The sequence below is a fragment of the Ptychodera flava genome (genome assembly GCF_041260155.1).
Source record: "Ptychodera flava strain L36383 chromosome 23 unlocalized genomic scaffold, AS_Pfla_20210202 Scaffold_24__1_contigs__length_23054250_pilon, whole genome shotgun sequence".
Lineage (NCBI taxonomy): Eukaryota > Metazoa > Hemichordata > Enteropneusta > Ptychoderidae > Ptychodera > Ptychodera flava.
In genome coordinates, this window is record NW_027248278.1 from 23,025,636 (window position 1) to 23,040,773 (window position 15,138).

Genomic DNA, 15,138 nt, shown 5'->3' on the forward strand with positions numbered 1-15,138 from the left:
CAACCTTCAAGATTACCTCACAAGATCACTTAAATGGAGACGATATACTCTGTAGGGCAATGTAAAGCAAATTCTTTGTTTGCCGTCCTCGGATTTTTGAAAACCTGTCAGCAAGCAAAAGAGAAAAACAATCAGAAAAAACCTCACGGGTGTATTTACACAAGCTCATTTTTGATTTGGTTTCAGTTTCTTTCGGAAAAAAATATTTGGTAGTAATGTTGGTGTTGTGTCAGTCTTCATTATTTTCTCTGAAACTCTACCAGCACGCGGACGGCAGACAAGGAATGTTTTTTTTTTAAAACGCCTAAACTGGAAAAACCCTTTTCCCCGAATAATTTTTGAATGGAGAATAACAACTTCCGGACCCCCACGATGCTGTTCATGTTAAAATGTATGACAATGCAGATGTCACTTTCTCCTTTTTCACATGTATGCATCGTAATGCTTATAATATGTTTTACATTTACGAACAGATTGAACGGACATCATTACATTATGCAGTGAGGAATGGTCATGAAGCCACCACGAGATTACTGTTGCAATCTAAAGCATTTGTCGATGCAAAGGACAATGTAAGTTTTAATCTTCACTAGTTTTTAAAGACAATATTACAAGGGTGTCCAGCAGCTCATTCAGAAGTATCATTTGGTTATAAAGATCATGTTTTTATCATGGTGAGGTGATATCGAATGTATTATAAACGTTAAATGAATTAATTGACTCGGCACTTAAATCAAGCTTACGATAGCCAGGGATTCAGTAAAATAATTCTAAATATATGAATAAAATACATACAAAGTAGATGTGAAAAATTGAATAATCGGCATTTGAATTGTTGTCAAAGATAAATAAAGGTAAGTGGGAGCATTATGCACAAATCCTGTCAGTAACAAATTCAGTGAGGGTGTGAGTTACTGGTGTGTCAGGGAGTGCGCCCGCACACCCAGAGATGAGTGAGGTGATTAATACTATAAATTCAGCTATACGCCGGGTTAAATTGATACCATTATATACGGACTCTCTGCAGCGCATAAAACAAAAAAAAAAAAACAAAAAAAACATAAGAGAGGGTAAACCAACTCGATAGTAGATAAAAACAAAGAGACTGAATACCCCCAGTCAAAACAAATGACAAAGTTCTCCTAATAGGACAGAGTCAGTCGAGAGACAGGAAGCATGGTGTATCGTTCAATACGGCGAACGCTTCGAGTTGGCAATTTGACTATTGCCTGCGGTGCCTTCTGACGATATTGTAGATTGCGAACTATTTTCCGGATAATAGTTTATACTGTGCGATGTACTTTAATGATTGAATACGATGGATGAGTGAATGCCCACAGCGCACTACAAAGTTTATAAGCATATTCTCTTAAACTTGCGCTAGACTTGGCATATCACGAGTGCTTGTTGTCATAGAAGCGAACCTTACTCATACACGTACCTGACTACAAGTCCGGCGAATACCTGTTTCCAAGGCCGCTATGTGGTAAAATAAAAAAGTCTTGGTTTCAGCAAATAATTACCTGCGACACTGATGGTATGACGAAGTGGAAGATACTGGCTTTGGGTGAGATATGCTTGAAGCTGAACTCCTTAGACAGCCTGCCGACTGTTCTGCAAAAAAACCAAACTACGCATTATTATAGTAATTGGTGGCAAATCGAATTTCTCAATTTCCAATATTTGAGCTTACCGTAGCTATGTTATCGCGATAGAAAATGACGCGTTTGCGTTGCAGCGCCCCCTCCCCCCCCCCCCCGCCGATGGGAAAGAATTATCAGTTATTCTCAAGCCATAGTTTGTTGTTCAAATTCCCACGGAACCATGCATGAAGTGGAGTAGTAGAGATGAGGAAATTGGTTCGATATCAAGGAACAGAGATACGCCGATCGAGCATCAGAGAAAATAATGCTCTGATGTCATTTCTACATTCGGCATAAACTGTCAATGCCCGTGTAGCCAGCCCCCAGTCTTTGGTAATTCACTCAGTTGAGGAGTGAATGTATAGACAGGTACAATAACAGGGCATGCAAAGTTTAAGCGGCCTTGAAAACAAAACAATTTGTGTTTGATGCATGATCCACAGTTCCTACAACGTCCGATAATAGCCAGTAGGTGGTCACACTTACGAAATGGTAGGTGTACTCCTTAACCCTCCATGCCAAGTCAATAAAGGCAATCCAAGAAATAAGTTGGTGCAGCAGTTTTGTCCAGCAGTTTTGTCCAGCGCTGGAGTACTTGCAGTCTTTTGGAAACCAATGCTAACACAGACGTTGTATTATCAGCGTCTGTGTTGTGGCTGTCGACGAACGGAAATCATCCAGAGGATGCTTAACCGTTGATGTCAGGGCTGTCGACGTTAAGGTTATCGGCCAGACGATATATGTGCCATTTTTATCCAGCAAAGATCCGTCGTCCATTACATGCGGAATATTTTTTGGGACAGAAATTTGAGGGCATACAGGGTTGTTTTTTAACATTTGCAACGAACGCACAATTTTGGTTTTAATGACGAATCACTTTTCGAGTAGCGACTCAAATATGGCGGCAACAAACAAGCGTACATGTTTGAAGTCACAAGCGACAAAATACATTTGGATCATTACCAAATTTCAAATAGTGACATTTTCACAAAAAAAGCGTATGAACGAAATCCAAAATAGGCTCATGAATATTTAATGGAATGTTTGCAAGTATAATATAAGAAGTCACGGCATGCTTATGATTTTTAGTACTGAGATGTAAGGATAGACGACTGAATGGGTTTAAGTTTTACGACGTTAATATTATAAGCTTTGCAAAGCTGAGCACCTTACGCTGCACGTTTGATGTCTTGTATAGCAACGACGATTTTAATATTTATGTTAGTCAGGGAAAGTCATTCTCAGATATAACCTTTGTTCTTCAAGTACTTTTGTTTCAATGACTTGAATCGGGCTGAAGTAGGAAAACATGGTTTATCAAAAAGTCGACCGAGTATAATTTTGTTAATTCATCTCCGAGCAAACATATGATTTCGTTAGGGTGTGCATATGTGAAGTCGAGATTCAGGATTTCGAAGATTTACAGCGAAATATAATGTAAGCTGGTATCTAATCCATAATGAAGACCTTAACACTCATCGACCGATATGGTCACTTAATCACTAGAATTTATTTTCTTTGCGAAAAATAATCCGATGATGGCGTTCATTATGTCGTATCACTGAACGAAATTCCAATGAAAAAAGACCAAAAAGCCGGGTAGGTTATGAAAGTTAATCGAGCAAACATTAATATACATATAGTAACAATGACGACCGCACACACGTTGTCTTGTTAAATACGACAACAAAATCGTCAATCTCTGCATCTCCAAAGTATAAGCTGCTTGCTGTATTGCACGTTTCATATACTGACACTTGTTTTGTTTTTTTGTTTTTTTTCTCGATTGAAGCAGGTATATGACCGTACTGCCGTATAGACGGCATTGTCTGACCTAAAGACATGGCCAGATAAGGTACTTTTGTATAGAGAACTGTAAACCTAGTATTCCAAATTATAACAAGGAAAACATGAGCAACGATTTGTTATTCTATTTAAAATATAATATAATATAATAAAATATTTAACTTATTCCGAGAACCAGCTAATAGAAATGTACATATAAAGCGGACAATTACAAGGACAGTAATAAAACCAAAAGACATTATAAAAATTGACAAGATAATACAGAACATCTATAAACACGAGTAAAACCTTAAAGATAATCTGTCATAAAACATTCAATGATCGACAATGAAGTATATTCAAACCAAAACCAGCGCGCGTTCAGTTTTCCGAAATTTGTTCCACAATAAAATTAATTAGGCATTATTAAATTTAAATGATCAAGGTATATGTAATTGTATTTGCGATTTTCAGCGGTACACTGATGACCGGCTATTTTCATTGGCTTATCAGAGGAATTACATCTCCAGAAATATCCTGTCATTTTCAATGTGTCATAGGTAAACATAATGCGGAACTTTCTATTTCGTTGATACTCTGAGTTACCATTGATAGAATAATATTTACCACCTGAGTGGTATCAACCCTGAGTTAGACGTAACTTTTAACTGGCCAAACAGTCTGAAAGGAGCCTATGAAATTTGCATAAAAGTTCGTGTTGTAGAGCCTCGTTTTCGTTACGCTGACCGCCACTGCAGTGAGGGATAAAATACGGCGAAAGGGTGGTCTTTAAATGTCGACGTGCAGCAAAACGTACATTAGCTAGAACTATAATTTTTGCTTTCAATTGTAGCATACATACTAATGATCTGTTTTCCTAGGGTAAACTCACAAAAGTTGAGAAGATTTTATTTAAATCGCTACAAAGTGGGTGGCGAGGTCGACCCGCCAAATGCGGAAGTAAACTTCACCTTTTTCGTAAAACAGCTCGGTAATGACCTTAGAGGTCTTAAGCCAAGCCGAAAATTTCAGAAAATATTCATTTAACTATTATCAACATTTGGTGAAATTTTCATGACCGTGCGACCATGGACATGTATTTGCGGCAGTGTTGAATGTTGGCATGCAGTTGCCATATCGCTGTATACGTAGATCTCGAGGGTCTGTGAGTATACGAACACCCGTTACGCTACGTACACTCCACGCTGTTTACCGCGTCGACCAAACCACTTGTCGTTCACACGGCGCGGGCGTTAGGGCCTACACGATTAACTTTCATTTTTTTCAAAGTTTACTCCTATAATCGGGTCACTGATGTAATATATAAATAAAGTATTTAATTAATGTTACATTATGACCATCAATACTTTAAAAAAACCCAAAATTTTTGCTAGTTACATGAGTTATAAAATGTGCCAGTCTAGTTCGAGCACGCACGGTAATGCTGGCAGGGATGGCCACAGCGCGCAGCTGTTTACCGGCATCATTCCAGCCGTATATAATATTCACGTACTCGTGTGCCGGATACAGGGTAGCCGTATTTATCCACAGAGATTTTTTGCGGTCGATGTTATTTCCTACAGTTTTTGTATGCTTGCTAGCTAGTAGAATGCGTAAACGGAAAAAATCACTCATAAACGAAACAGCACTGCTAGTCAGTACGACGGGTGTCTACCACTATACTACGTCTACGGCCGCAAACAGTGATAAACGTAGCCCTTCTGTCATCGTAGTGTTTTTTTCCATTTGCGCTGTCCACGACTTTACCGAGAAGCCAGCCAGGCAGATTGGCCAGTGAGGTAACACAAGCTTTCCGTCTTGCTTCCTCGTCACAATCATTGAAAACATAAACAGAACCGAAAAAATCTGCCAAGTTAGCCGGTGAGGACCGAGAAAGAGCTGAAAGAGTCTATGTGTACACACTCACGCTGCGCTGTAGGTCGCCATGTTAGATTTAACACATGAACGTCGCTGCATAGTCAACTTCAACGAGACGTGTTTCAAAAACGGAGGCTTAAGCCACTGAGATTTTTTCAGATCGTATGGACCTACTCAAGATACGTCCCCTCCTTATTCTCATGGAAATTTGACTTTGGCTATGCCTTTGTGGCAGTGTTTAGTGAACGGCATTTTCGATCGCTCGAAAACCATGAAAATAAGGCAAATGCAAAAACGAATCGATAAAACCCCACAAAAAATCATCGGCGAACACTAACCAAGAGTACAACTCAGCTGCTAACTGGAAATAGGACGGATGCTAAACGATGGCTGAGAGATCTGCGGATAAAATTCTGGCGAAAAATGCCATAACCGTCACTCACTGGCTAGAGGGCGCTGTTCGAATTTGAACTAAATCCCTAATTATGCATGCAAATGAAGTACCCTCCTTTCAGACTGAAATCCTGGTCAAAACAAATGCTCCAAGTACTCAGCAAAGTAAATCGGAATGCACTAGCTTTAACTATTGAAATTTGTTGACCTCAAAATATCCTCCTATCCTCTCCTGGTTTTCTCTGAATCCTACGATCTGAAGGGATATGGGTTTTGACTGCATTAGGAAACAATTTCTTTGTGAAACATTTGGCAAGTAAATGCAAATATTAAAGGGTTATTTTGATTTCCCGCCATTTTCAAAAATTGGTACTTTTTACAAGGGTAACAGAACATACAATGTCACAGCTGAAAACATTTACCCATATGCACTACATTATACTACCTGTGCAGTCTATGTGAAGATTTCAGTGTAGATATGCACACTATCCACGGTTCTCGCTCTTTCGCGTGGCGTGTACGATTGAATGTTCAGACAAACATTTAATCGCAGTGTAATCGTTATCTTGTTCAAAACTGCATATGCAGTCCTAGCGGGTAAAATAAGTATAATTATAGACTCACGTAAACTAGGACATTCTCAAAAACTGTTTTCAGCTTGGTATAAATTCATAAAAAAATAATGCTAAAAGCCACAGCTAATGGGGCTTTAATTTATATTATTTAAACAAAGAAAACCGTGATAAAAACCTATTAACCTTAAGCCAAACGTGACCATGTAACTAAATAAATCTACTATAATGGCAAACTCAAGTGTTCAGTGTCCAGCAGGAGCGCTCTTCACCTTGGGTGTCAGTGACTTCAACCGACGTGCAACACAAGACAATCCACGAATGATAAACACAAACGCACAGGTTCAGCCAATAGTCCACGTAGAATAATGGCACAAACTTCGTACTATATAAATCACTCACCGGAACAGAACTTCTTTGGATGTTCACCAGAATCCACAGTAGCAATAGGTAGATCGTAGCCACAGAATTATGTTCCTAGTGGCCATACGTAGAAGAGGTACACTTCATCACACAGTGAAGTAGCGTGGACTCCCGATGATCACAGTAAAGGAAGAAGGACACAATGACATTTCTAGCCTCGGGTAAAGCAATCGCAGCCAAAACACAAATTGTTCCATATAATAAAAAATACCTACTCCTCAAAAAACGAAATGCAATGCAATTCTGCTTGTCCTTGAATTTATCATCACTTGATGTCGCCTGAGCTATGTTTGGCCTTGGTAACAATTTGTATCAAGAGAGCTAGACCAGATTGGTAAATAACGACCTTCATGAAGCGCCAACTTTGGGTTATGGAATATTATAAATATTTGCTTCTGTTTAAATGGAGTCCATTTATGCCGATTTAAGTATACAAAGGCAAGTCCCAGATGTCTTACTTAATTACACGGCGCAAATAGCATTTTTATTTCAACTTCATGAAGCAGCGAGTAATACAATGACCGTTTGTTTACCGATTCATTAATCTTGGAACATCAGAATTCTCGTAGAAACCTATTTATTTAGTTTTGACTGTTTGTTTGTGTTATATGGTTCGTCCCGCCCTATATACTTCTTTCATTCTTGTACATCCAACATCAGTGAAACCAGTTATTGAAACAATGCAATAATCATCGCAGCTCTCTTTGTTAGGATGTGTTAGTCCTTTAAACGACCATTTTGTATATACACTCCAGCTGTCTACTCAGCTGAGCATAACCTTCTGAAAAATAAAGATTGGCACACCAAATTAAATCCTGTATAGTTATGACATAGAAAGTAATAAAATAAGCTTTTGACGCTGTTTTGTCGATGCTGTCAATGTTCTTGAGAAGCAGGCTACCCGTTGGCTGTAACACTCGGTAGCAAACAGATCAGGTTGTTCCGCACGCGACATTTTATATGAGGGATGTGATATTGCAATTTCGTCTACGGATATAAATTAAAGCTGCAATAGCTACGAATGTGTAACATACCAATCTCAAAATCTATTCTCAGTTTTCCAAGACTTTTCTTTGAATAAGACCCAAAAAGTGTATAATACTGTCATATAAGTATCAAAGGTGGTATGTAAATTTAAAGGTCTTAACATTACATTAGATTTCTGGTCATTTTCAAAAACTAATCACATGACCGAGAAAAAAGATATTAAAACAAAAAAAACTGTTGGCTATTGTGTGTTGTGCATTCAGGTAAATACCATCATGTTTGTTTATTTTATGACCGGGTTACCGAAACAAATGCGCGAGACTGAAAGTACATAGACTAACACTCTGTTCCTATTCGCTTGTTGAAAAGCTACCGAGAATGACCGCGACCAGATTTCGAGCTCCCGTTATTTTGCCAAGCAGAGACCTTCGATGCATGCAAGAACGATTGTCAGTTCTACATTCAATCCGATACCGTGAACCCAAAGTAACACTTTTACGTTGTTTTATCCGCTATCCCGGTCCAAGGGAAAAAGTAAGTTACTGTCATTCATGCAACACGCTGCAAAATGTATGTCACTTGCTGGACGAGCATTAATATTTGTCTCTAATCCTTCTTTGAAAGATATTGATCCAATATTGTTATCACATAGTAATATTCAATTGATAAGTCAAGTTGAATTTAAAGCTTATCATTCAAGATCGCCTGTTGCTGTGCTGTATCAGCATGAGTGTCATTTGTGCAGTGATAGATAGATACAAACGAAGTCGATTGTCTGACGAAGTACAAATAATACTGATATCCTTAATGCAACACAGGAACAGGCGATATTTAGTAGTAACCGGCTTAGCATTTACCTATGCCAAGAATTGTATAAATTACAGGAAAATCTTAATTGCTAGGCTCCATATTGTTTCGCCCGCGCGCGCAAAAATTGAAACATGGTCTTTTGCAATATTCACAAATCGCATAATGTTTCCACTGAAATAAATACAGCGTCCGATAACGATCATCATTATATCACTTAACCCTGTACGAAAATAAAACGGGACCTAAAGAGAGTCACAAAGGTAGAATTGTTTATGGCACAGCATGGTATTGCAATCGGTATCGCTCTAAACTCACCTCTACTTCGCCTGATCGTCTTACAGAGTAAGGAGTCGCGGCCATTTTGTTCACTGTCAAAATTGTCCATGTTCCCAAAGCCCTTTAAAGCTGCATGTCGGAACATCGCATCATTGACGAAGAGCGGCAGCCATTGTGTTTATTAGCTTTCTTTTCTTGTAGATTCGAAACCGATGACTGTTTTACTTTTAACGGGCATATCGATTTTTTTGTGGAATATCCAGGCTTACATTTTAGGCAATAGTTCGTCTGGATGGACCGATGAGGGAATGTGTTTATGATAATCCTGTATACATGACGTCAGTCGACGAATTTGATCGATCGATCATTGCCTGATATCATCATGATATCCAATGCGGTCACACTGAGTCCGAGTCAGCTGATGACTTAGAATTAAACCAAATACTTATTTTCTGTGTTTGTTTTTGACATTACAAAAGCAAAGCAATAGTCTAATCATTCACCATATCACAAACATCACTTGCCTTTAAAGTCTTTAAATTAAATGTGAAGCATGGAATATTGTATGGTTAAACTGCTTGTATTTCGTTTTCCTGCAGGATGGTTATACACCGTTACACTTTGCAGCATTGTTTGGTTATGAGAATATGACCAAATTATTGTTGGAATACAGGGCATCTGTAGACATTGAGAACACAGTAAGTGAATGCTGTTTACATTACACCACAATATTACAGTCAGAAATCAAAAAGGTTCCAGTGGAAAGAAATATGAAATAAAATATTGTGTTAAGATAATCGCTATCATACCAATCCATAATCCAATAACACTAGGTCAAAATTTGTAAGACAATAGTTGTAAACATAGACACAAAACAGCACAGAACAGACAGTAAGTAGACGGTACACAAACAAAGTCAAATTCATGAAAGAAAGATATATGGACCTCTGGCCAAAAGACCAAGAAGTGATGTCAGGTGTTTCGAAAATAGTAAGCGCATCCTGCCCCACATGTGGCACCCGCCATATATCAATCTGTAAGTCAGATAGGTAGTGGTCACTAACTAAGGCCCCATGTCACCGATGCCATCAGTGATCATTTGTCGAAGACAGATATTGTATTTATCTACCAGCTTGCGATACCTGCCAAAAAAGCGTTTGAATGTAGAGACAAGTCTTGCTCTGGTGTAACCTTGATTTAAAGTTTGTAAGAGAGATGGCCATGTCTCTCTACAAAATCACCATATGAACTGCATGCTCTTGCATATCGAATAAGCTGGGAAATGTATACCCCATAAGCAGGTGAGAGTGGAATATTACTGATGAGGTGTGGAAAATTGATTATACTAAAGTTGAAATCATCTCTCTTGTCATATAGCCTAGTAGAAAGGTGACCATTAGAGTCAAATTCAAGTAAAATGTCCAGATATGAAGCAGAAGAGGCCGTTTCTGTAGTTTCTTTAATCTCCAATTCTGGAGGATAAATCATAGCGAGATATTTACTGAATTCAGAGTTATTCAATGAAATAACATCGTCTATGTATCTAAATGTAAGGTTGAAAGTACGAGCTACAGAGATCTTTTTCTGCTTGATAAGGTTCTGGATAAATTCTGCCTCGTATGAGAACAGAAATAAGTCGGCAAGTAAGGGAGCACAGTTAGTGCCCATGGGAATTCCTATACACTGTTGGAAAATGTGCCCTCCAAATTCAACAAATATGTTGTCCATGAGGAAATCAAGCATACTGATAATGTCTGTCTCGGTATAAAACACTTTAGCGTTAGTAATATTTTTAACAAAATATGTAGAATTATACCCTAATACCACATATTTGTAACAGCGTGAACCATTTTTGTAGAAAAATGCTTGGTTGATGATGTTTTTCAAGCGTTCTTTCAAATTATCATGTGGTATTGTGGTATGCAATGTGGAAAAATCGAAAGTTTTAATAGATGTTATTTTTGAAACAGATCTTGATTTCAAATTTTCCAAGAGTTCCTTCGAATTTTTTAATATCCACATTTGATTTATACCACTCCGAGAAAAGACAACATCACAGTATGCTTGAAGTCCCCGTTTAACAGTACAAAGAACAGAAGTCAGTATCTTCGATAACTCTGTTGTTGAACATTTTGAAGATCCTGCAATAAACCTAGCTTTGTAAGGTGTTTTGTGGAGCTTTGGTATCCAGTATAAGCTAGGCAACTTATTATGGTCATCCTTTGTTGTAATATTAAAATTATCCATGAATGACTTATGGTTTGCCAAAATTTCAGATTTGTTGAACATTGATTGTCTGTAAGTGGAGTTGGTGGAGGTCTTAGTTACACCAAGTTCGTCTATAAGACATTCAAATAATACTTCTTACAGACAAATACAATGTTATTGGCAGCTTTATCAGCAGGGACGACAACATATTTGTCATGGATATCATTCAAACACTTAACAGCATCAGGATCTTTAAATACAGAATAGGGTCTTCTGCAAACATGTGATCTTAGTCGACCAATACGGCCACGCACTATTTTCCTCACAGATTTGACCCATTCTGACAGTGTGTCCAGCTCTACATCTTCCCTTTTAGCCCATTTCCTGGCATATTCTTCAACAGAATCCATAATGATCTTAAAATTATGGTTCCAGTTGATCCTGTGAGGTTCTCTGAACTTGGCTCCACAAGATAATACCTTACGAAGGTGGTGATGTTCAACCAAGTTCAGATCACCAGTGATGACATGGCCAACTGGAGTATATTTGAAGGGAGATGTAGAGCAGTCACAGGATGCTGGTGTTTGAAGGAATTCATCAATTTTTAAGTGCCGCAATATGCCAGAGCACCGCCTAAGTATGAGTACGCAAGCGCGAGCTCATATTCGGGTTTCGGATTTGTGGGAACACCTACAGCTTTGGTCTGTTTATTTTTTTATCGGAAACTTACATCAGTGTGTATTGTATGCATTATCGGGAAATTTTACACCAAACGACAGGCAAACAGTTTGCGGTTCCTCTTTGTGACTAACTCTATCGTGTCGGGAAAGTGTCAGCGAGAGGTTGTAGAGACAGGTGAACAGAGCGTTCAAAGTTCAAAGTCGTTTATTTCGTGTACCGGAAGTAACATACAGTAGAGGAGAGCATCTTTCTTGGTATGTATTCAAAAACCAAAGTCATTCTATCCAGTGGTCATTTGAATACCATAAATGTAGAGTTGTCATATCATCCCCTGTATAAATGGATATTATCCGTGGTCAGTGCACGCGGTGCAGCCGGGGTATATCGCATGGAAGTCCATCAGACGTTGCGGCATTGGATTGTCTTCAACACAGCTGAAAAGACATTCAAATCAGCTCTAAGTTGTGTGTTACTGTTTGAGATCAAACCATGTTTGAAAAATTATGCATCTTAATCAGAAAATTACGGTCATGTTCTTAGTCCGATATCGCATGAAATGTTTTGAGAATTCTCTGTCTCTGAAAAAACACGATTGGAACTAAATTGGGATAATTGGATTGGAAAAATTTCTCAAGAATTTTAGAAATTTTTCTAATTTTACACCATATTTGCTTACCATCTTTAAAATTTTATACACAATTTACGATGCTGTTGAAATCTTATGAGTAAGAATCAGTGCATGATAGTATCTAATGCAATATTGTTCAAAACATGTGAACAATATTCACATTTGAATGAAAATATGAGAGTTTGTCTGTAGTTTCTTCATTACTGAAACACTAGTAATAATGTCAGTTTGTCATTTTTCCTCGACCAAAATGAAGCTTTTCGATTGATTTACAGTTAAGTCAGTCAGGGTCTTTTAAAATGTGCCCTGACTCAATGTTATGTTTTATGAAGCCTTAAATTCATGAAAAAGTCAGGGGCATTTCAAAAATGCCCTGACCCAAATTCGTCAATTAGAGAAATTTTAAGCATTTTGTCTCGTTTCTTCAGTACATTTACACAAAAATGAACTAATTTTCATAAAAATGAATCCGATGAAAGAGGTATGCAATAATCGTTGTGTCTTCGTTGTTTTTCCGATGAGAACAATATTTCAAATTTTACACTATTTTATCATTTTGTAACATTTCAGCTGTAAAAAATTCGATTTCGTTACATTTTCCTATTAATTACTCTCATCCAATTTTCCCAAATTAGTTCCAATCGTGTTAATTGATATGTGTGAGAGAATAACTCAGCGTTGTGTTGTTATAATTTCCGCAAGTCGTTTGCCACATTAAACGTTGGAGTCTAAAAGACGAAAGTTGCAACGATCTAAACAAGGAAATTCGCTATAAATCACCTAATCAACCCCCTTCCCCGTCGACCATACACGTTTTTAACTTACGAGTCTTTTTTCGCCCATGACACACTTATTGCCAATGCTGTGTACACAAATCTGACATTTTGTTTGCGAAGGAGAATGTTTATAATACGCTTAATTAAAGGTTAATTATTTTTACTAACGTACACACAAAGGAATACCAGATATGAACTGAATGTGCTCACGTGTTTTACAAGAGATTCCCTAATAGTAGTACGCTTCACAAAATGTTGGATATCCAGAACAGAGACTATAAAAATGTAAGCATTTACTCAACAGAACAACTAGACCTACAAATGTGACCCCTGAATGGAAGGAATTACTTTGAGTTTGACAAACTTGCACAAACTTAGTTATCAAGCATTGAAATTGACTGCTGATGACTCGACATGTATTGACATTTATCAGACACTACTGGACGCATGAAATAATACAATAGACATGAATTACTACATACTTTTTGACTGTTATGAAGTTATGTAAAACAACTGTACCTTTGACCTGTCTCATATAAAGTGACAAAACAACGGGCAAGGAGATGTTACGCATATTTGCAGACATCAGGATAATTGCTAACCAAAACACAAGAATAAGACAGGTATTGTATATTCTGACAGCATTTCAATTGAGCACACGACCCAGAGTGGAAGACATACTTCTGAAAAGACTATCTGTGTCTAAAGTCTACTGCAAGAGTTACTATCTCTAACAAAGATTTATTGTATTATGTGTTTCAATATTCCTGTCAATAAACCCAATTCAAACCAATATAATCGATATCCGTGTGAGGCGTGTAATAAGAACACTCATATATCTGTTATATCATTATATGCAGCAGGTTTCATCAACTTTCGCACAGTACTCCGAGAGTTAAATTAAATTGTAGTTAATATGTAAATGAGCTAATTATTAACTTGGCACACCTAATGCTTCTCAGTACAATTAAATATTTATCAGGTCAATATCTGTGTCAAGTTTCAACAAATGTGATGCTGTAATTTTGGAGAAATATCACTAATTACAAAGTTCATTAAATATGCAAATGAACCCTTAATTAACTCCACATAACTAAATGCTTTACACCACAATTAGATATCTGTCAGATTACTATCTGCAGCAGATTTCATGACATTCGGTGCAGTTATATTGGAGTTATATGACTAATTAAAAAAACTTCATAAAATATGCAAATGACCTACTTATTAACTTGACACTGCCAAATGCTTGTCAGTACAAGTATATATTTATCAGATCAATATCTGTACCAATGTTCACTGAAATGGGTGCCGTAATTTCAGAGTTATATACATAATTACAAAGTTCATTGAATATGCAAATGAACCCTTAATTAACTTGACACTACTAAGTGCTTTACACGACAGTTAGATATCAGTCAGATCAGTATATGCAGCAGATTTCATCATATTTGGTGCAGTTACATCGGAGTTCTATGACTAATTATAAAATTCCATATATATGCAAATGAGCTATCTATTAATTTGATACTGTCCAATGCTTCTTAGTATAATTAGATACAGATAAGATCAATATTTGTTGCACATATCATCAAGGTTGGTGAAGGGATTTTAGAGTTATGTCACAAATACCAACAGTTCATAAAATATGCAAATGAGTAAATAATTGACATGACACTCACAGTATCATCATAATGTTATGAGATTGTCATCTGTGAAAAGTGTCATAACATTTTGTGCAGTATTTCTTGATATATGTCTACACTGTCATTACCGTCTCAATAGGGAAACCATTTTACGGAAAAAATGGTTTTGTATAACTTCATTAATATGCAAGCCACACTAACCAAAATCAATCAGTCTTTGCAATTAGCATATGGTACCCATGTACCAAATCTGACCTGAATCTGTTCGGGCGATTTAGAGTTATCGTGTAAACAGACAGACAGACAGACACACACACACACACACACACACACACTCGGAACTCAGTACACTTGCAAACTCCTAGATGATGCTGGGTTTGACGTACGGCACGGTATATTACGTACGTTACAAAAGTGACAATGTGAACGAGG

At 37.4% G+C, this 15,138-nt stretch overlaps 1 protein-coding gene across 1 annotated transcript in view; it reads left to right on the plus strand.

The window, feature by feature from the left end:
* LOC139124992 (death-associated protein kinase 1-like) overlaps window positions 1-15,138 on the plus strand; it is a 353,067-nt gene that overhangs the window by 312,025 nt on the left and 25,904 nt on the right. The window contains exon 5 of the mRNA XM_070691106.1: window positions 474-572. Within this exon, the coding sequence (XP_070547207.1) occupies window positions 474-572 (99 nt within the window). The remainder of the gene's footprint in view (window positions 1-473; window positions 573-15,138) is intronic.